We start from the raw sequence: 23,074 nt of genomic DNA on the forward strand, positions 1-23,074 counted from the left end.
TCGCGGCGCAGCTGTTTTCTGAAGCTGAACCGTGATTGGCCGTTATGGGAGCCCTGAGCAACTTCGATGTCATTTTCGGAAGTCGGCAGAAGTGACAAAATGGCCGCCCCCACAGATGGGCAAAAATGGGTGGGTTTAACTGCTTAACTCATATTTCACAAACACAATATCAAGCAGAATGTCGTGTTTGCATAGAACATATTATTGTCAAGAAAATGTCGGGGTTGACTTCTTATTAAGTATGTATGACAATAATGACATTGCCCCCCCCGGGCAGCACCATTTTGCCCATTTGCTGAGACATCTTTTCGGATTTGTTCCCTGGTTTCGTTTGCTATAAAAATGTCGTATGGCCTTGCCGAGTATTGCCATAATACAGATCGGAAACACTCGAAACCATGTCAAGTTTCATGTTCTACTTTCGGGAAAAAAAGAAAAAAAAAACATTCCGGCCGGCCCGAGCCTCCAAAAAGGACGGTTGAAAACGCTTTGTGTAAAAAAGCTCAACATGATTTCATGTCCGAAAAGCAACCAAAAGCAGACATTCGAGAAATTTGTATACACGCAAAAGTTCAATCGATTGAAAGGACGTGCCACATACGAGCCACAAGCCCGACCTTTGACACCCTTGTTATATTTTGAAGAGAACCCCTTCGACCTGAGCTCAGCGTCCGCGAGGGCCGTCCTGCCCTGTGGCGTGTCCCGCGCCGTCGTTAACGTTGACCCCCTCCTAACCGACACTGTGATTCACCCGCCGCTGTAACCGTGGCGACCACTCACCCCCTCCCGATAAAACGGCCGCCGCCAACATTTGCCCAGCGTGAGCATGATGCGCGTATCGCAGCTTTCATTTTGGGATTTGACATCCAAATCCAAATCAAGTCCATCTTGCAGTCCATTGTGTGACGTAAAACACAACATGGAGCACATAAACTGCACAATGGTACCTTGACATGCGGGTGACCAAATTTATGAGCTTTTCAAGATACGAGCTTGGTCACTTGGTTATTTATTTATTTATTGTTTTTTTTTCCTTCAAGCAAACGTTTGATTTACGCGTGAGTTTCAGTGCGCCCGCCACTAGATGGCTGGAACGAACTCCGCAACATCCGGCCACTGTCGGTTCATGTGGTTACCTTAAAAGTAAGTGTTTGTTTTTTGTTGGTTTTTTTTTTTTGCCAAAGTGAGTTCTAAGCAGAAGGAGCAGAATTCAAGTGTGAAATCATTGAAAAACCTGAGCCAGGTGTGCGTGCCGTCAACTTGGTCAAGGAGTACGATCATATCGTTAGCTTAAATAGCATAGTGGCGGTAATCATACTTGATTGTTTTCAGAAAAATAGAAAAAAAGAAAAAAAAACACAAGGAATTCAACAAAAGTTTCAACATTAGCTGACTGTCCATGAAAAGTCGGAGAAGCTGCTGAAAGTGAAGAAAGTGTGGCCAAATAGGCAAGAAACGTGGAAGAAAATGAAGTTCAGTGAAAGCAAAGGGAAAAACAATGTAGCAAATGAGGGAAAGCGTTTATTTCTTTACATCCTATTTTATCCTGTTATTTATGTATGTTTTTATACAGTACATTACTGTGCTATAGTTTTCTTACGTAAAAATGTTGGGTGTGCAGGAATGGATTCATTGTGTTTCCGTTCATTTCAATGGGAAAGGATGATTTGAGATGAGTCTTTTGAGTCGAGCATGAACCCGGCATGACTTCAATTCGTACGTCAAGGTACCACTGCACTTCCAAAAAGGGCTAGAAGACCCCCCCCCCAACCCCTCACCCTTACTCTGCCATACAAACACGGCCACCGTGCAGTTAGTCAAGCTTGTAAGTGCGCAAAAAGACCTTCTGAGATTGTGAGCAATACGAATGCGCCGTCAATCAATCCCCGCGAGAACCGAGCGCAATATCAAATCGCATCCCCCGTTTCCTCTCGCCGAGGTCTGTTTTTGTGTGGGCGTGTTTAAGACGGAATGTGTTTAGTGTGCTTCGACGACTCGTTGCCTTCAGAAGGCCCCACTTTGCACGAACCGGACCTCTTATTTGATTTTTCTTTGAAAGAGAAGCCATCGGCGTCGCCGCCAAGCATTTTTGATATAATTTATGTTCACTGCCAAAAAAAAGGTGGGCTGCCATCCACCGCCGTAGTCCACATCGTCCTTTGTGTTGTCCGATTAATGATGTCATTGACTGTGACCAAACACTGCTGGCCTATCGCGTGTTGTCTCTACTCCGTAGTCATATACAATCATGATGTATGGTATTTATTGTGTCTTGCAAGACAAACATCTTTATGCTAATATCTGTAACGGGGTTTCCCAAACTTTTATTTTTTTTTTTAGCTCAAAACCCAAATTAGATGATTGGGTCCTCACAGACCGTAAGTGGGTTATACACATACGGATTTTTAAAATGGGAGCAACCTCACATTTAACAATGAAAACAATTGTACTGGTTGCACTATTTACTACACAATTAGCAAATTGAAATCTGTATGCTATGCATTTAGTGTAAAAGTGACTTTTTTTTTTAGTTTTTTTTTTTTTAATTAAAATAACGAGCAAATACGTAAATATTGTCTTAAAACAATGCAAAAATGTGCAAAAGGTTTTGTTAAAAAAAAAAAAAACGTAATAGAAATATTTAAAGTGAGAATAAATCTAGAGAATAAATATGTCCTCTTTTTTTTTTCACGTAATCGGAAACAGTATCCCCCTCCTGGCACTTCAGCCTTTCTCACCATGACCTCTGTGCGCCAATGGCTGACAATGAGGGGGTCAAAAGCTTCCAGGGCGGACCCAACCCTTAGTTTGGGAAACCCTGATCTCTAACCACATTCAGTGTCCAATTTATGAGGTGTGACATCGTCTTCGTGTTGTTGTCATTAGATTCACCACACCAGGGCTTTGAAAACTCAAGTTGCAATCTGTACAGGAAAAGAAAGGGAGGGCTTCAGCACCCGCTTCATGCCACCTACTGTCACCCACACGGCAATCTCTGCTCAAGCACAAAGGGTCTATGTCAGATGACACACATGCATGCGTGCATGCAGACATGATGACCGCCCCTGTGAATAGAAAACACAAATGCATGATGGGAATTTAATGTGCCAGCACGCGTCTTTTTTTGTTTTTCCCTTCCTCCATTTCTATTGAAAAAAAAAATTGTTGCCGTGTAATGACGAATCATCCACGTTTGTTTTCATACAAGCTTGTGAATATGTCATCTGTAACAAATATGAATGTAGTGTAAACACAGAATTCGCATGAGAGGATTATTTTCTACTAAGGATGTTTCTAATTGGTTTCCTATCATAATTGATTGTTCCGGAACTCGAATGCAGCCTGAGTGATCTGCTTCCTATTAAAAGGACGATTGTGTCACAATCGGACTCTTTGGTGTGTTTTTCTCTTCTTGAAAGGCAGGCTTACAAAACCATTCTCTACAAAACCGGCAAGGTAAGGGGAAACGCAAACTTGAACGTGGATGATCAATCACACAGCAAATGACACACGTACGCGACAAAGGTTGAGTAAACGATCTGCAAGAGGCAAACAAAAAAAAAAAAAAAAATCACAGATTTTTCAAAGAAAATACCTGAAATAGTTTTGCTGCATTTTGTTACTTTCCAACCTATGCGCCAGACACCTTGGTGGCAATGGCGGCATCTGCTGGCGACATAGGCCAATTGCATCTAGAAGGAATAATGATGGTGCTTTTTGCACCAACTTGGTAGTTTTTGGCAGACTTTTTTTTTTTTTTTACATACCCCCACCTCCAAAATATGCTCACCGACAAGGTACAAAAGATTAGATTTGTATACCTGCTGAAGACGTGTGAACATGTCAACACAGCACAAATAAAGACAAAACGCAAGTTATCATTTTACAGTAAAAAATGAAACCAAAAACCAAGACTTTATTAAAGAAGCATAAAAAATAAAACTCTTGATACATTTCTTATAACCGTCAAACCAGCTCAAATCATACCTTTGATACAATTTTTTCCCCGGCTTTCGGTTAAAAGGTCCATAAACTTTCAAATAAAATATATTTCAATTTTAAAATTTTCTTCAATAATTTTCTCATTTTGTTATAAATTGCCTATATGTAGTACACAGAAAATGAAAATATTAAAAAAAAGAAAAAAAAGTAAAATAAAAATAAATCTTAATAAACGGTCACATTATTGTCTGGGATATTTAAGTAAGCAAATCAATTGTAAAAATAAAATGCGTAAAAAGTTTTTTTTTTTTTTAAATCTTAAAAATGAGCTAATGACATGCAGATGGTTAACTTACAAATAACGATACAAGTTCTCGTTCTCAAAGAAGCTAGTTTGCTTGCGAAAACAAGACGCCGATGATTGTTCCGATATTTACACACACAGGTACTTCTGCTGACATGGTTTACATTTTGGTTCAGCGTACAAAAGAGAATTAAAGCAAAAATAGGCGAGCGGGGGTGGCAGCTTGAGCGGAGTCTCCCCCCGGCTCCGCGCCCTGCCCCCCTTTGTTGGCGAGGCTTGTCTTTGCATCCCCCCTTCTAATCAGAAAAAAGAAAGGTCAGAGGTCAGGCTAGCACGCCTCAGGAAACCCTGTTTTCAAACCTTTAAGCAAGAAAATGGGGGAAGGGGAACACATTGGGCTTAAAAAAATAAAATTCAGCAGTCAATCTGGAAAAACGGTACCTGTTTCTTTTTTTTTTCTTCTTTTTTTTTTTAAACAATGAAAGTACTGTACATTAAGCCTAACATTCTCCCATTGTCCACGTGGACTCAAACAACAATTTCCTGTTTTTAACACAACATCGCCAGTGGTCCGGGGACAACAAATCAGTTCACACATGTAACAGCCTCAGCCCCAGTCGGCCATTTTGCCTTAATTGAATTCCTCGTGGCGATCGAGTCCAAAGATCAAGTTCAACATTCTCCAGCTTGCTGGGATTGGAACACAAAATGTGTGTGTGTGTGTTTGTTTGTTTGTGTGTGTGTGTGTGTGTGTGTGGAAGCCCTGTGTGGGTGATGACCACTAGCTGCCAGAAAGGATACAGTCGAGTCTTCCTATTTTAGGTCAGCCCCAAAAGTCAAACTAGGAGGAAGCCCTTTAATGTCACCGCAATTGACTTTGTCATGGCTTCTTCACGTTTTCCAGCACATTCCGCATACAAACGTTGTTAAAAAAAAAAAAAAAAAAAAAAAAAAAAAAAGAAAAAAAGGAGGCAAGCAAACGCCGGAGTAGCGAGGGGAGAAAAAATAATAATAAAAAGGCTCCTTATATCTGTATAGTGCACCACAAATGCAGAAGTGGGGCGGAAGACCCAAACGAAAACACTAAAAGCGGTTTGTGTTTTGTTTGTTCGTGTTCAGATGGTGGGGAGGGGAGGGGCTAGGGGGAGGGGTCAAGTGTGGGTGGGAGGGGGCAGTGCATGGAAAATACTTCAATTGACCTTTCGTGGGTTTTTTTTTTTTTTTTTTTGCATGGAAAGGGAACTGCCCCTTAAACAAGACCTCCTTGTTGGAGCAAAACACCACAACTCTCACAGAACAGACTCAGAAGGCCAACGCACACAAACCCAAACACACAATACTCTCTCGCATGACACTCTCACACAGAAACACGATCGGAAACACTCAGAAGAATACATGCGTGCACACTTTCACTCCTCTCATAGAATACACACACATTTCCCTATCATGGTTACAGTCTCACTCACACAGTAACATGCTCTCATACAAAGGAGACTCACATAAAACATACTCACAAATACACATGCACTCACTGGGGGGGGGGAACAGAAGCAGACCTCCGTCTCACAGTACACACACCAAAATTCTCCTCTCACATTAAAAAACACATTCTCTCCCTTTCACAAAACACTCTCACACCGCAACAGACTATCACAAGCACTCTCTCTGCAACACACACCCATACATACTCGACGCTCTTCTCACAGTAATGCACGCAAGCATCCTCACATAAATACACACCGTCAGACTCACACTCCTCTCACACGCCAGATATTGGCTCAGTCGCACTCAGTTGCACAAACAAGCACATGTATTCTTTTCTCTCACACAGCAACAAACTCTCAGGGTAATGTGCACGCCTCCACAGTCAGAAAGCAGTTGAGGAGCCCATGCAAGTGGAACACACAGGATGTGGGTGGACTGGGAGCAGTGCGTGTGTGTGTGTGCGTGCGCGCGCGTGCGTGGGCATGAGTGGGGGAGGGTGTGGATGGATCAGCTCCTGCCTTGGAGACTCGTGGGGGGAGGTGACACACACATCGGAGCATTTTTCAAAGAGAAACAGCCGCACAATGAAAAGGTGGGATGTCATGGTTTGTGTGGCCAAAGATGCACACAGACACGCACGCACGCACGCACGCACGCACGCACACGCCAACTGCTGTTTGGGCTCCACCAGCAGAAACAACGTGCTTCCTTCTACAGACATTTGGAATGGCATGATGGTTACTTTTGGTCTAGGAGGCCCCAAGGATTGGGGGCGGGGCGGGGCGGGGCTTCACGAGGGCCAACCGTTCACTGGGCGCAATCACACAATGGGATCGATGTCACAGGTGTCAAACTCAAGGTCCCACAAGCCTGACCCGGCCCACCACGTCATTTTTTGCGTCTCCAATTCGCAGAACAACAATTATGAGCAGTCTTTGTCTTGAAGGGTTATCACAAGCACTTTTTTGCTACCAACTGCTGTTCTTTTTTTTTTTTTCCTAATCAACTGAATGATACTTGAAGCAATTTTCCATGACTTCAGATTTCAAAACGTGGTACCTAGAAATGTGTTGACGACGAGCACTACCAAATGAGCGGTGTCTCCAACTTACAACCCTCAAATTCCAAAGCGGCGCCTTGAGATGCGAGTGAGCCGCCTTAGGACTTTTTCAAGATACGAACCATCGAGCATCACGCAAACAGATGACACAAGTGGCCGTTTGGCGGATATAGTCGCTCGATACTCTTCCAAAATAGAAGATGCAAGCCGTTTATTGCCACTCTCAGCTGAAGTTTGCCGTCAAACAGCCGCATAGCCTCCGCAACCGTAATGCTAACACACAACGGGAAACGCTAAAGACACAAAGTCTAACCATTAGCTTAGCTTCTATGTGGAACTGATACCTTCACGTAACGTATGTCAACACAAACCGCAACATACAGGGAGATAACGAAGAATACTCGTGGGTGCATATTCTTTATCCTCGGCAAAGAACGGCTATTATTGCCGTACTGAGAAGACAAGAGAGGAGCCGAGTGCAAGTGCGGTCGTGTTTTTGTATGGCCGACGGGTGTTTTGAGTGACGGACATGGTCCAGGAACAAATTCGAGTCGCATCTCAAGGCACCACCACACAAATGTTGCAATTTTTAGCGCAGTCACGCAAAGATAATTAAAAATGGTCAAAATAGGGGGACATTTTTTTTTTTTTTTAAATTAAAAGTGGGTTTTAGGTCTCGACATTTTTCCAGAGTTCAATTCTATCATATGAGTCGTAACAACCCACTGGGGGAAAGCAGAACTACAATGCGGCTCAAGAGAAAAATGAGTTTGACACCTCTGGATTAATGCGGACAAAGACAGAGCGCGAGAAAGTGGGCGGGAGTAGAAAAGTGCAGGCCTCATCTGTCATCTTCATGGAAAAATATCTGCCAAGTAGAAAAGCAGTCCAAAGGAAAGACTGAGAGAAGGAAGAAGACATGGGAGGAGTTCAAAAATGAAGGCCTGAAGAGAGTTAAGACACTAGTTTCGCCACCGAGACACCGTCTCCAAATCAATACAGAGCGTCATTATTATTATTATTATTATTATTCATCAGCATCATTGTGTCTGGTAATGCTGCATCATTATTATTCTGATGATGATGATGATGATGATGATGAAGATGGTCCACTTTGTGTTCAAGGGTTTTAGTGCGACTTTCGCCCTCGCTGGGCAGCGCCATTAAGAGAAGATGCGTATGCACTGCGTGGTGGGCGTGTGGCACACGGGGCACTCGGGCTCGGCCGACTGGCAGATCTGCCCGGCGCACTCCATGCAGAAGAGGTTGTGGCCGCACGGCACCAGGGCGGCCGTCACCTCGCTCTCAAAGCACACAAAGCAGTCCCTGTTGCCCCCGGGGCCCGCCACGCCCACCAGGCCCGCCACGCCGGGGCCCGGCCCGCCTTTCAGCCGACTCAGCATCCCGGAGCTGAGGCCCACGCCGCCGGCGCCGCCCTCAGAGTCTGTGGGCGAGCCGCCGGGCAGCGAGGACGCCGAACAGGAGGAGTAACCCGTGGACGAGCCGGCCGAGCTGGAGCTGGAGCCCCCGGAGAAGGAGGCGGGGCAGCCGGCGCCGCCGCCGCCGCCGCCCGCCGCGCCGCCCGACTGCAGCCAAGACAGCGTACTCAGGGGGTCGCTCTGGGCGCGGCGGGCCAGCGGGTGCTCCAGGGGGCCGGCGCCCGCGTCCTGGGGCAGCGTCGGCGACAAGCGCGGAGTGATGGCGCCGCCGCTCAGGCCGCTGCTGTTACGGCGAAGCGGCGGCTGCGAGGGGCCGCCCGACTTGCCGGCGCCGTTGACGAAGGGGGCCCAGATGTTGGAAGCGCTGAATTCAAAGCCCAGTTCGTCCGAGGAAACCAGCGGAGCGGAGTCGCCCCCGAAGGTGAATCCGCCCCCGGCGCTGCTGGAACCCGTGCTGAAGGGGCTGGTGGGGCTGGCCCCCTCGTTGCCCTTGCGGCCTCCGCCGTAGCCGTCGGAAGCCATCGCGCCGTTGTGCGCGTGATAGGCCGCCGAGGAGGACATCTTGCGGTTCACCGACATCTGGATGGCGGCGGGCGGCGGGGAGGGCGGAGGGGGCGGGGGTGCCGAATGGTGGTTGGCGGCCCGGGACCACAGCGACGCCCCCAGGCCGGCGCCGAGGGCGCCCAGGCCCTCGAGGCTGACGTCGGTGCCGTTGGTGTGGAAGTCGTTGTCTCCCTGCAGGTCGACGAAGGTTCCGGTTCTCAGCGTGATGTGGGTCTCGATCTCCTCCCTGGCCCGGTCCACGTTCTCGGGCATGCCGGTCACCTCGAACACCGGGTCCTTCTCTCGACTGGGCGTCACGATGTAGGTGTGGGTCTGCTGCTGGATGCGCTTGATGGTGGCTCCCTTGGGCCCCACGACCAGGCCCACCACTCTGTAGGGCACGCGCACCTGGGCCGCAACCGACACAAACGCAACTAAATCAGAAGGGGACATTTTATTTGCAAGGAAATTTTCCACGGCGAGGACTGAACGTGCTTCCCTGAAAACATTTGTCCCCATTCAAATTGAATGCAACACACAATGTGCTCAAGCCTCCCAAAAAGCCCAACAAAAGTTTTTGTCGTGTTTTCAAAAATGATTCCGATATTTGGCAGAATAAAATTGAGACAACCAATTAATCATCACAATTGATAACAATAAGAAAAGAATAAAATAACTTCTGTTTTAGCCTCTTAATGCTTACAAAAAAAAAAAAAACATGAATTACAGCTACAACGTTGGATCGTTTTACATGACCTTGTCCTTTCGTATTTGTTTAATCTTACAACAGAGAGAAACCTCTTTCGCTATTTCTTTTTTTTTTAATGTCATAAAGTCACTGTTATAATGTGTCGTGTAAAAAACACCACCAAATGGCTAATATCGGCTGATCGGATGCATGATAAATCGGTCGGGCACTATAAATCCTAACATTTTCAGTAAAATCAGAATAAATTGAATACAAATGCAAAAACAAATGACATACATTCTAATTTTACTGGAACGCCTTCCCTAAACTAACGGATATGAACGGCTTTTCAAAACTGTCCAATGAAGATCAAATAGCATTGCACAATTTAAAGCAGTACCTGAATGGTTGTTTGTCCTGGGAGGTGCGGTGGTCCAGGAAGTGAGCCCCCCCCTCCGCCGCCTCCTCCTCCTCCTCCTCCGGATCCTCCCGCTTTGCAACGGGACGCTCGTATCATGGAGAAATGCTCGGCCGCAGAGACGATCTCCCGCTTGGCCATTTCCACGTCCTCCCTGCGCCCCGTCACGATGAACACCGGCTCCTCGCCGCGGACCGGGGTCTTAATGTAAGTGTTGGTCTTGGCGCGCAACGCTTTGATCTTACAACCTGGATGACAAAAACATGTAGAAACATGTCAGGTTTACGACTACAACTCAACAGAAAGCATGTTGTTGGCGTTTGTAATGTGGACACGCATGCCGCAGACGCAAGGATGGCCACTAGGGGGAGTGCAAGACAAAATGATTACTAAACAGTGAGAACTTCACTTACAAGTTCAAACTGTTTGGTGACCAAGCTCTGACTAGATTTACTTTTTTTCCACTTCACTCAAGTGGCAATGTATTAAATAAATAATTAAACAACTAAGAACTCCCAAAAAAAAAAACGTGTTAGTTGGGGTGCTAGTAAGTCAAGGTACATATAGCCAATTAATGTGGGTCATGGTAATAAATAAATAAAAAAGTCCCAACAATGTGTGCATTAAAATCAAAGGAGACGGCACTAGCCGGCTGCATTAGGTCAAAATACTGTATAACAAAATCACACTCAGTTGTATAAATGTATATTTTTAGATACTAATGATAGTACCTAACCGGAGCTCATGGGCCAAATATGATTTTTTTTTTAACAGACAGGAAATAAGTCAAATAAAGCAGAAAATTTGCATGTAAAACTGTTTATTTAACAATGTACTTTAATTTTGATTTTTAAATTGTGTAATTTATAATTGCAGTACTTTATTAATCGATTATATATTATAATAAATAAACATTTGGAATGTAAAAAAATATCTACTAAGATTTTTTTGTTCATAATATTTCAATTAAGTATATATGGAAAATTGCTTGAGTATTTATCTGGTATCCATCTTGTGCGCTACATAAATAAAGATGTGTTGTTGTTGTTGTTGTCGTCGTTAAGTCGATGCACCAGTATGCTCTTTGTCCCCATTAGTGAACCAGAAGAACGACTGGCTTGCCCGTAACAACTTTCCACTACTATTAGGCAAATTAGTATGCAATAACCCTTACGAGTAAACTACTGTTTACTTCCTAATGTGTCCTAGTCATTCTACTTGTGCACTGAATTGTCTAACGCTTGAGGACAACCTCATCTGAAGTACCTGCAGCTTGATAACCTCCATATTGGACACAAGCTCAAATAGCGTTCCAAATACATATAGTTATGTCATGCATACACTCGTTACATATTCCATTATGTTCTTTTCGATTTCGATGAAACATTTAAAGCGGTAAATTGCAAATGAAGCCTCAGATTGAAGCCTTTGTGTGTGCTGGGGCCTCCGGTGCGCTGTGCCTTTAAATGATGACGCGTCATCCGGGCGACCAATAGCAGGCGCGGAGTGTGATGTCATTGTGGGAAGCAGAAAGCATGGCTTTTTCAAACAAAGAGAACAATGCTGGAAACGCCGCCGCGGCCGCGACAGGCGGCTCGGCGGCGAAAAAAGCGCCAGCCGCTCTCGAGCGAGCGCCACGGGGGTGAAGGGGGCGAGAAATTAAACTAGAGCGCGAAGAGACGCGCGGCAAGCGGCGTCGGCGCACGGACGGAGCGAGCTGGAGATTTTGGGTGCAGGGCGTAACACCGCCCAGTCCCGTGTTTGTGAGACCGTCTGCTCCATTTCGGCGCCCCCCAAAAGCGCACATTCGCGCAATAACGGGCCGTTTAAGCAAACACGGAGCTGGTCGGTGACACAAGCTTTCCATCCAAGCCCCCTCTCTCGGTTTAGGATGCATTCAAAGCGCATTTAGCGCCATTTCCTTTGTTTGGTGCAGGCAGCAAGACATGTCCAGACTGCTTTGTCTGACCCTGTCCAACCCCTCCCCCTCCTCCCTCTGCCGCGCTACCTGCCAAACTATTGTGCCAAAGCAGTGTGAAAAGCACGCGCTTAACGTAGCAAATATGACATTTTATACGCAAAAACGACCGCGCCGGTTTCCGTTTGCACACGGAGTACGCCTAGTCTAGAAACTAAAGTTCTCGGAGGGTACCGAGCACCCAAACAAAGGACCACCGGGCTCCCCTCCTGACAAAACAAGCCCGCAAAAGCCTCACCTTGCCTCCCCACGATCTCCGCCACATGTTCGGAGCTCGGCACGGGCACACACTCGGTCATGTTGACGCTTCTCTTTCGGTTGCAAAGGACGGAGGAGCTTTGTTCCCCGTGGAGCATCGGGTGCGAGCCGCCGGCCATGTGGTAGCCGCCCGAGCCGTAGTACTCCGGGGACGGGGAGCAGGAGGTCGGCGAGTCCCGGGACATTTGGAGGTCCGCGTAGCCCTCCGAGCCGGGGGCTTGGGTCCCGTCCAGGGTGTCAACCAGCCCGCCGCCGCCACCTCCTCCACAGTCCACCTTCTCCAGGGCCATGAGTGACAGCTGGTCCAGGGCGAAGCGGAGCACCTCCTGGTGGTCCTCCTCCCGGGACTCTTGGTCCGTTTCTCGGGGCAGACCGACCCCGTTGTGCTGGCTGCTGATCACCACGTCGTGGTCCATAATGTCGGGGTGGAATAAAGGGCTAGGCATAGTCTCTCCGTGGATACCACATCAGATCACGGATGCCTGCTTGTCGGGAGTGAGCTCGCCCCACTTCTGAAAGGATGGAAAAAGGAAAATAAATTTGGGCAAAGGGGCAAATGGAGAATTAGATGCTTTGGGTTGGGTGTCAGCTTTTTGGGCGCCTTGCTTTGTCTTGTTGTGACTGACAACTCCAAGCATCCAGCTTTGTCGGGATAAAGGAAAAGAGTGCTCCCTTGCAACAACACAAATGCGTATTCTCCCACCCCACGCAAACACCACCAAACGATACGTGTCGCGAGTCACTTTAATATTAGGAAGGGAGAAAAACAAAACAAAAAGGCGACGAAAAGTGTCAGAAGTGCTGTTGTTAGCTCCGGCTAGCCAGTTAAGCAGGCTAGCTCCTCCACAGTCAGTCACGTTGCCGACCCCTTTGTTTGGGAGCTAAGCTAGCTCCACTGTGGAACTCCTTTAAAAACACACACGCACGCTCACACTCGCATTCCTAAATGTGGCCAAAACGTCCAAACTTACTTTATCGTGACTTTGTCGACTCGCTGTCCCCCGCGTTGTTGTCGCCTCGTTCCTTCAGGAACAGATGAGAAAGTAAGCCGGGAAGAAGAGGAGGAAGAAGGAGGGAGGAGGAGCAGCCTTCTTTTGAGCTAGCACGTTAGCCGCCTAGCACGCTAAAACTGGGGTGGGGGGCGTTAAAACAGAGTTGACCAAAAACAACAAAAACAAACCAAGAAAAAAAAGGTTACGAGGACGCCCGTAGCTGTCTCTGTGCGACGACTCCTGAGATTGTGTTCATGATGTGGAACACGCTGGCCCCGAACCCGAGCGTGACTTGGTGGGGGTGAAAACAAAGTGGGATTCGGCGCTCCGTGACCCCGTTCGCTCTCTCCGGCACAGCCCGCTCTAGTGGCTCTCTCCGCCGCCTTTGTCTCGCCAGGCGCACGCCGCTCGCTCGCTCCGACGGCACTGACGTCAGCCGCGACACAACAATGGGTTCAAAGGCCACATGCGGCGATGGGGAGAAGAGCGTCCACGCAAAGCCACGGCTGCTGTCATTGCCATTGTGTCAGGCGGTCGGCTGGACCGCCATCCCTTTATTTATTCGTTTAAAACCAAGCAAACGTGATTGTATGATCATTCAAAGCCAGCATCTAATTGTATTGTCTGCTTTGGTAGTTATGAGATATTATTGAAATCCAGCTCAGTATGCTCTTAGTCCTCACGATTTTGAGAATTTCTTTACTGGTAGAGCTTGTGTCTTACCCATAGTGTTTTTTTCACTACTAGTGTCACTTTTGTTCCACCAGCACTCAGTTAGTAAATGATTGTGCTACACGCATAACATTACTAGACCCAATGTATGCAATAGTGGAAAGAAAAAGTTTGTTGCCTATTTTTTGACAGATGTCAAAGAACAATCGAATAACTGAATCATAATTTATGTTTGTGCATGGTCTGCACTGTCAACCTGAAATAATGTCTAGTTTTTTAAATAAAGAGATGAAAGTAATCAAATGATTATTCGATTTTAAAATCGTGACAGCCCCAATTGCCTTCCACTGCTGTCCAACATTTATGTGTACTAACAGGACAAGTTTGACATATTTATTGGTCGACATGTTACTAGTGGGACAAAACTACTAGTGTGCATTTTGTTGTTACTCGTAAAACTAGTCAAGCGCCAATTTTTAATTCATTCATGTCACTTGTAGTACTACTACCACACAGTTGTCAACTAGAAGGATAACTATATTACCGGTGGGCAAAACTGTAGACTACTAGTGAAACACTAGATGTGAACTAGTAGAATGTTATATCTAGTAGAATTTTGTTACTAGTAGTACTAGTAGCACGGAGCTTTCAACTAGCAACTACATGTTACCAGTGAGGCAAAACTGCACTAGTTGGCATCTGTGCACTACTAGTGAAGTACTAGATGTTAACTTGTCGAATTTTATAATGTTAACTAGCACACAGTTTTCTTGGCACATAGTTGTCGTACGAGTCAGGACAAAGCTCACTAGATATAGGATTTTGAATAAATACTGCAACTAGTAAGGTTGAGCAGGCTACTAGTGCGCGACACATGCCTGCAGGTGGGATCTGGTAGTGTTAAAATAGTAGTTTACTTGGAAAATCGAATTGCATACTGAAAGGCGAAAGTGGCACCAGCAGTGGAAAAAAAACCACGACTCAGTCGTTCTGCTGGTGTGCTGAATTGTCTTAGCTGTGAGAACAAAGAGCGTACTAGTATGCGGACCTTCAGCTGGATATCTTGCCAAGTTGCCATACTGTTTTTTTGTTGAAGAACAATCAATACAAGAAGTGTTTAATGTGGGAGGAATACCCTGTGAAAGGATGCAAACTCCAGACAGGAAGGTCAGGACTGAGATTGGAACCCTAAACCCATCAAATCAAATAAAATACGCCACTGTCCAAAAGATGCATTTATTCAACAATATTGGAATCATTCACAGTAGTTAAGGATCAGTGTTTCTTACAATGCAGCTCACCATTACGGCATACAACATGACCTAAAGTTATTGTAAACCGTCAAGAATATTTGAAAAGCATCAAACGAAAACATCTCTCTCAGCATATTGTCTGCGAGTGAGCGGGAAGTACAGCACGCAAGCCCGCATGCTGCGATCTACTCGATGCCCCTTCGCATAAACATCACGACGGCGTGGATCGAAAAAGAACGGCAGAGGCCTTCTTCACAAATGGACGCGGCTTTCCAGAGATCATTTACAGTTCGCACACGCCAGCTTTGTTGGAGCTCGTTCGGCAGCTGTGATGGAAACGACACTGAATGTGAAAGGTGTGCAGCGCCAAACATAGCTGCTGAACACCGATGGAGGTCAACGCTGAAACTTAAGAGCACCGGTTCAGTTGATACAACAACAACAACAACAACAACAACAACAACAAAACAAAACAACTGTTTCAGTTTTACTTTCGTTGAAGTAGTGACAAAAAGAGAAAAAAAAAAAAAATCCCCCGGATAATTGATGACTTCAGTTGCAGTTGTGGGAAACGATGTGAGAAAAAAATCAGTCAGCACTGCTGGAATGAACACAGCCGTTTTGTGTACCTTGGCTATGACTCCTCCTTTTCCACCCGCTCGGCCGCCTTCTCCTTATTGTCGTCGTCGTCGTTGAGGACGACGTCCACCGCGCTGGGCGCCGCTACCACAGCGGCGTCCTCGACATGAGCCAACATATCCGCCATGAGAGCTTCCTCCAGCCTCCTTCTCACACTCTGCACGAGGTCCTCCTGCTTCCTGAAGGACACAGACGAAAGGGGATTGAATTCGCATTTCAAACGAGGACGACTCCTTTAATGTACGCGTCTTCATTAGAAATTGCTACGACCGGCACCTCCTTTGCACTCTACTACTACACGTTAAGATTACTGGATTGAAAAATGTAACATTCACAATCCAGAAAATACATCATCCTCATGAATGACTTTGATTTTACATTACCGGTTACAGTATTTGAATTTTTTTTTTTTTTTTACAGGTAAGACTAAAAATGCTATTTCTCACCACTGCTTGCACATTTATTATGTTTTTATGATGACAACAGTATGGGCCCGGAAATGATTAATGGTCACTTGTGGTTTTACGTCTTCATAGGCAGCGTTGTTGCAATACAGTGCACCCTAGCATACTTTTTTTTCAATATTGTTTTTGTTTTCCCCCCCCTGCATTTTCAGTGGATAAAACGTTTACCAACATTTTTAATGAGCAAAAAAGTGTGTCACCTGATATCTTCGTCGGTCACCACGAAGGCCTTGCAGAGAGGCTGCGTCGTGTTGAGCCACACTCCCGGGTTTTTCTCCACGGCCGCCGTGAGCTGGCCCGTGACGGGGGCGGGGCTCGTGTGGAGGGCGCTCGCGATGGCCGACAGCAGCGTTTTGTCCGAGCTCGCGGGCCCCACACCTGAGGAGCAGCAAAAAGGCCAAGGTTGTTGAAAAAGCGTCACTTGGAATGCCACCGGCGTTGTTGCTTTTTCCAGCTGCGCTCACCTTGCAGGCCTTTGGGGAGATCCATGCTTTTCACCAGCTCGTCCGCAATGTCAAAGGCACTTAAGCCGCTCAGCTTCCTCTCCCAGAACAACTGTGATTGAAACCACAAACTTGTCACAGCTGACAAAATGACATTGTGCATTATTATTCAGTTTGCAGTGCCCCCCCCCCCCCCGTTTATTAAGAGAATACCTTCCAGACACACCCACGATACGTAAATATCTGCAGTATAGAGGAACGGTATCATTAAAAAAAATAAAACTAAAAAATGTGCATAACCCCTCCCACATGCTTTAAGCCCATTTAAACTTACAAACTTTGTGCCTGTTCTCACTCTTGCTGTCAAAAAATTGGGGGACTCGTATAGCATCACTACGAGGAAAAGAAAAGAACAAGACTCCACAAAAAGAGGCACAGTGTGCTCGCTTTAGGCGGTTTGTCATCTTAGTTGACGTTTAATGCAAAACTGACCCGTAAAAGAAAAGCGACTAAAATATTCTAGGTTTCAACACCAATGTGGAAATCACAATGTCCCATTACTGGCAAGCTATTTTTAGAACATGCCTAGCATCTAACATTATAGCTAAAAGGAGGTCAAGGTCTTTTTTTTTTACAGCAACATAGTTATGTGACGATTAGGTTTTTATTTAAATGAATCAAAAAGTATGGGCAATCCCGATGAGATCAAATGAAAGCTTTCAAGATGTCGGCCTGATTACGTTCCCACAATCAATCAAATGATCAAAGGTCCTCGCTCGGCCTTACCTGCTTTGGTTGGTCCACAGCCCTCTGCGGGTCTGTTTTCACCTTGTTGCTAGGGTGATTTGTGACTTTGGTCACTGGCTGCTTGAAGATGGAGGCCGTCTGTCGAACGGGCAGTGTTGTGTTCAAGTCTGGCTTGGCCTTTTCAAAACGAGACACAAGACACAACACTTCAATATTGCCGCTTTAGCGGTGAAACCAAAGCCAACAAAAAAGCACGTCTGTTGTTCGGACTGTGTCTGGTGACCACAAAAGCTTGTTGAAGGGTTGCTTCAGTTTTATGGAAGGAGAGGATCAATTGAAAGTGGTACCTTGACTGATCAACTCTCTCCATTGAAATGAATCCAAATTCCATTCTAGCATTTTAGCCGCCCAAAAACACTTAACAAAAGAGAAATAGCACGGTATTGTGTAAAAACAGAATTAAATTAACTGGTTATATAAGAGCTAATTATTGTTTGTACTGTACTGGATTCAGTGCTGGCAGTGTGCCTTTTAGGGGCGGGGCCTATTGAGTGATGTCAGAAAGTAGAGTAGGCAGCTGCTTGCGAGTGTTCTCAATTTGTATGCGTGTTTGACGGTTTCAATTAACAGCAAGCTGAAAGTGCATCGGCGAGTTTGGCTCTCCTTGCCTGCTTGCGAGGGCATTACGGTGACTTATTGCTGTTTATCTTCCATGACACTCAAATTTTGGCTTTGATTGTTCAACTTTTCACTCTTCATTTGTTGACGTCCATATCACAGGCCGGGTACCGCCTTTGAAAGCTATACACGCGCCAAGTCACAGATATTACAGTAGAATGTGAGGATGGTGACAAAAACCATAGCTGCATCTCACATGCCCATTGTTGAGTTTAATAATGCAAATTACATTTTTATCTGATTATCTGAAAAAAAAAAAAAAAAAAAAAAGGAACGATCCAGTGACGGCTCGTAACTCAAACTCATAATGGCCTTCTCAGACTACACTACTTTTTTGTCGTTCACGATGGCCGCGCTGTCAGACTACCACACAATATCGTTGTGTGCCTTGGACCGGGCGAGACGTCACACCACAAGTCTGTCACGACCCCGCCCAATCGGAATCGGCGAGGTTATGGAGCTGTTCCTGGATGCTGGGGAGAGGGCAGTATGGACTGTCTATTCTCCAAAAAGAACTTAAGGTAACACATTTGTTTCATGACACATACCACGTTTGCTAATCAGCTTCTGGCTTTGAAGTTAGCAAACGTAGCATGAGTTGAAACTTTTGGGTATTCCCCATCATTCCGCTCCTTTTTTCGACATTTTGATTGGATGTGCGCGCTACGTCCAGTCTCTTGCTATAAGTAGAAAGGCACTGTCTTCCTATTGGTCAATGACATCATCGAAGGACGACAAGACGAACAAAAATTCTGACATGCCAGACTTTCGCCGTGGTGGTCGTGAAGCGTCCCCGACGCCAAACGACCAATCGCTCAGTACGTCACACTACACGGGCTACAATGCGTCAGGACAACTCAAAACGGGCTACGAGACACTACGTTTGTCTGCCACACGACTGGCGGTCCAAAATCTGGCTACATTTGTGTAGTCTGGCATAAGTTGAAGCAGTTGCAAGTCGAGGTAGCGCTGCGTTTCCATTTCTGCGAATTGAAATGGCGACAGACAAATTGTGTACGAGCTTCTGACATAAATGAACTTGAAGTAGGTGTTAATGAAAACACTGCGCGTACTCCGCTGATACATGACTAAACCACAACGAACGAGAAAAACACAACGGTAAGAAATCTCTGGGCAACGTTGTCATGGTAATTTACGAGTGTTAACTGTGGGTCCAATCCAATAAATCTCACCATCGTCACACGTTTGCCAACATGAGCACAGTTGGCCACCTCTGCGTCCAAACGGCCTAATTTATTTCTTCCCTGTAGTAAAACAATGACTGACTGCGGTGGCTGGAGAACATTATAAATCACTTTTTATAGGACCGGTACACCATTTTTTTTTTTCTTTGGCACTGGGAGAGCTCACTTGCGAGTGCCCTTTTGAGAAAAGACTCTTTTACAGGAGCATATGTACTAACGTTTCTCTTTCTCTGACACGAGAAGCTAAAATGAGTCCGCAGGCTGCTAAAGGTCGTTTCTGTGGTTCATTTTTTTTGTAGTTACAATAATCATGCAACTTGAAATGTGGAGGATTCCTTCAATGAGTTACAGTAGCACTCGATTGCAAGAGTTCAAACGAATGGAATACTGTGAAGGATATCCATACGTTTATTCAGGGCTGCAATAATTAATCAAATAACTCGAATAATTTGAAAGCAAAAAACAATTTAAGCAAAATCCGTGACTGGAAGAATCGCGGAGATCTTTTTCGCCCCACATGGACTCATGCCTAAAAATTCCTACACCTCGCAGGTACGTGTGATTGTGATTAATAAGGCAAAATTAATTTTGATCTGATTACTCAATGTAATAACAGGTGGAATACTCGATTTGAAAAACATTCGCTAGCTGCAGCCCTAACGTGGACCACTCTAGAAGACACCATTTTGTTCAAGGTTACAGCATCAGTTACAAAAAAAAAGAAAAAAAGTGCTTATTCTCACCCTGAATTGATGGTTGATATTGTGGTGCTTGTGTCCACTTCGCTGGACTTTAGTAAGAACTAAATGTGCAGCCCGAGACTGGCCGGCCTCCTCCATGTGAAAGTTGTTGGCTGGACCGCGTGCCTGCTGCGGCTTACCGAGGACACGCCTGACTGGTACACTGCAGAGGAAACACACACACACACACATATATATATATATAAACTTGATTATACCAATTAAATGACACAAGGATTTATGTCATTATGCGAGTTGACCATGCTCATATTTGATTGACACCACCAGAGAGATTCATTTAACATGTCGTTGTACATTGCAGCGGGAACACATTCAATCAAGAGTGAATGCATGGCGAATGCAATGCATCTTGTGTCCATCTTAAGAAGAAAAAAAAGTGTGTATCAAGCTGGTAGTCCTTCACATCAATCAGCATCAGAAAAAATAGCTCTCAGCTTCAAAAAGGCCAGTCACCCCGTGATGTAGACAGTCAAGAAAATAAGTCACTTTTCACCCTTTTCTTTTGCCATGTTACAGAAAAATCACAAATGAGGGAGTAGTTTCACGAATAGATGAACTCCCAAGTGACAAACTGCAGGTTCCATTTTATTAACACCTGTGGTTGTGTATAATTTTCTTTATGCATGCATTTCATCTGTCAAAGTATTACATGTAATTTTTTAGGCGTTTTAGAAATAAAGTTAGTACAAGTATTACTTTTGCCACCTGCGATTGTGGCCAGTCGCGGCAGCAACAATGGGTGTCAGTTTTCCCGCCTTAGCAGTGCAATGACAGGTAAGGGAGACGTCAATCAAACACGGCCACGCCCACACAGTCTTCAAGTCAAAGCAATGGCTGCTCATGTTGAGCACACTACTCAAAACAAAACTAAACGGAATGAAATGTTGCATGGATGACAAAACCACTGACGTGTTTCAATGTCCTTTATCCATAACGTGCTTATGCACATTTGATCCCAGTGTTGTTCTAGGCACGTCCACGTAAGAAAAAAAAAAGCACATGCTAATTAAAATACATAGACAAAACTGGATAATGAGAGAACCCATCCCACACAAAGATAGTTAGATTTACCACGATTGTTCGATAAATATCGAAACATATTCGCATTTTAAAAAACAACAACAACATTGCGACTTGGTGAGTGTTTTGTTCCAAGGAGCCGACTTCGCTCCAGTCAAGCGTGTGTAAACAATGAAACTTGGCTAGCTAATCAAGCTAGCGGGGACGGCAGACCACCCGGAGCACTGTACGACTAAACATTCAGCTACAGTAACGTTATTGTGCGTAGTAAAAATACTAACAAGGATTTGGTTATGCGAAACATTAGAGTTGAGAGGACAAGGACGTACATTTGTTAGGTTTGCAAGGCGCACGTACGTGCTCATGCGCATTTCATGTTGAACAAACTTTCATTAAAAAAAAAAAAAAAACTCCCTGTAGTGTAAAAACGGCCAACTCCTACCTTTTCCGTTCCATACTCCCAAGCGTCCAAGTTCGGCGTGGAGTCGAAGCCGGCTCTAAAAAAGTCACGTAGCAGCTATGCGCTCGCTGTCATGAATTTGCACCGTGAGATTTGTTTATCGATCATCACCATTCCTCAGTCAGGACCTTTACAGGCGAAGATCACTCCGCCCACCCCGTCACCTCCCTCGATTGTACTGTAATCCATCCGCGCCACTCACTTGAACTAGTGCGGAGTGACGATGGTGAAAAATGGAAGGCAGAAGTCCGAGGACTCGGAGGGGTCCACGACTCGGAGCTCGGGGGTCCGCATTAAGAAATTATGTCATGCCATTAAAAAAATAAAAATAAAAATAATGTTAAACATTAGTGGTCTGCAAACTTTTACACCAAGTACCACCATCACGACCAACATTCAATTTATTCAATTTAAATGTTGAACACAAAAGTTAGATAAAAATTTACCTGAATAAATGTTTAAAACAAAACATTCAATGGTTAAATTCGATGTCAACCCAATCATTTTTTTCAAGAATATGTTCTATGCAGGCCCACTAGTTGAAACACGGAATTCTGATTAATATTGTGTTTGTAGTATATTAGATAAGAAGCAAAATCCACCTGTTTTAGCCATCTCAGCGGGGCGGCCATTTTGTCACTTCCGTCCACTGAAAACGACATCAAAGTTTCTCAGAGTTCTGATAACGGCCAATTATGGCTCAGCTTCAGAAAACAGGTGAGCTGTGATTGGTCGTTACCTGAGCAACTGTGATGTCATTTTCAGTCAGCAGAAGTGACAAAATGCCGCCTCTCCGAGATGGTTAAAAATTGGTGGATTGACTCTTATTCCACAAACGCAATATTTATCAGAATGCCAATGCTAATGTTTTGTTCCAACTAGTGGGTCTGCATAGAACATATTCTTGAAATCATGTTTTGGTTGACCTCTTTAAATGCAAAGGAATTGTACTTAAAAGTTAAATACAACTGAAAAGTATTCTCTTATGTACCACTAGAGGGAGGCCACATACCATAGAGGTACCTATCCTACACTTTAGGAATTACTGTTCAACATTTATCATTGATTCTCTAAGTGATGTACGCTAAAAGCTGTGACATATTGTGAATCTGACACCCCTGCATAGATAAAGTCAGTCAAATAAAAGGTTATCATTACAGGAATACAGTCATGTTTTTCCAGAGAATAAAGGCTTATTTGTCTAGAATTACTTTGTTAGAAAATGAAGGCAACTTTATCAGAATAAGTGGGATAAGAATAGAGTTTGTACTTTTATAGATTACGTCTTATTATTTTCTTCTCTAACAAATATGGATTTGTTACAACATTAAAACCAAGTAACTTTTTAATTCCTCGAGCATTTAGGGGTACACTTTTTGGTCATGTTTAATTGGCGTTATGCCGATGAGCGGCTCCTGGAAAAATGTCTTCCTGGATCCAAAAAGTTTAAGAAGACCCGGTGTTGCGGAGTTAGACATTCTCAAAAATAACTTTAAACATTATAAAACAAAATAACTTTGACACACTTTGCAAAAAAGAAATGTTCTAAAAGGTATGGCCAAAATATGACAAACAAATAATGAAGCAGCAAAGATTTAAGATGGAAACAAGACCTAGGGCAGCAA

General features: G+C 44.9%; 2 protein-coding genes across 2 annotated transcripts; both read right to left on the minus strand.

Moving 5' to 3' along the window:
- Nucleotides 1-3,875: 3,875 nt before the first annotated feature.
- LOC147141149 (RNA-binding protein MEX3B) lies at nt 3,876-13,617 on the minus strand. Its single transcript, XM_086043859.1, has 4 exons — nt 13,087-13,617; nt 12,096-12,627; nt 9,862-10,127; nt 3,876-9,181 (listed from the first exon to the last, which is right to left on the minus strand). The coding sequence occupies exons 2-4, from the start codon at nt 12,559-12,561 to the stop codon at nt 7,955-7,957; spliced, it is 1,959 nt and encodes a 652-aa protein (XP_085899985.1). The 5' UTR covers nt 12,562-12,627; nt 13,087-13,617; the 3' UTR covers nt 3,876-7,954.
- A 1,384-nt stretch (nt 13,618-15,001) lies between these two features.
- mbd3a (methyl-CpG binding domain protein 3a) lies at nt 15,002-21,632 on the minus strand. The gene is made up of 7 exons (XM_086044064.1): nt 21,432-21,632; nt 19,952-20,111; nt 17,365-17,502; nt 16,600-16,690; nt 16,336-16,513; nt 15,662-15,850; nt 15,002-15,358 (listed from the first exon to the last, which is right to left on the minus strand). Exons 1-6 carry the CDS (start codon nt 21,443-21,445, stop codon nt 15,667-15,669), a joined length of 765 nt encoding a protein of 254 aa, XP_085900190.1. The 5' UTR covers nt 21,446-21,632; the 3' UTR covers nt 15,002-15,358; nt 15,662-15,666.
- Nucleotides 21,633-23,074: the final 1,442 nt, after the last annotated feature.

The sequence above is a fragment of the Filicampus tigris genome, chromosome 10 (genome assembly GCF_054856515.1).
Source record: "Filicampus tigris isolate MCC_2025a chromosome 10, RoL_Ftig_1.0, whole genome shotgun sequence".
In the NCBI taxonomy this organism is placed as follows: domain Eukaryota; kingdom Metazoa; phylum Chordata; class Actinopteri; order Syngnathiformes; family Syngnathidae; genus Filicampus; species Filicampus tigris.

Excerpts from the sequence above, each read along its gene's own strand:
- LOC147141149 (XM_086043859.1), bottom strand. The coding sequence starts at position 12,561 with ATGCCTAGCCCTTTATTCCACCCCGACATTATGGACCACGACGTGGTG. Across the intron at positions 10,128-12,095 it reads GGAGATCGTGGGGAGGCAAG|GTTGTAAGATCAAAGCGTTG; the intron begins GTGAGGCTTTTG and ends TTTGTCATCCAG. Across the intron at positions 9,182-9,861 it reads CAGGACAAACAACCATTCAG|GTGCGCGTGCCCTACAGAGT; the intron begins GTACTGCTTTAA and ends GTTGCGGCCCAG.
- mbd3a (XM_086044064.1), bottom strand. Across the intron at positions 17,503-19,951 it reads ATATCAACCATCAATTCAGG|GCCAAGCCAGACTTGAACAC; the intron begins GTGAGAATAAGC and ends CGTTTTGAAAAG. Across the intron at positions 16,691-17,364 it reads CTGTGGACCAACCAAAGCAG|TTGTTCTGGGAGAGGAAGCT; the intron begins GTAAGGCCGAGC and ends TTTCAATCACAG.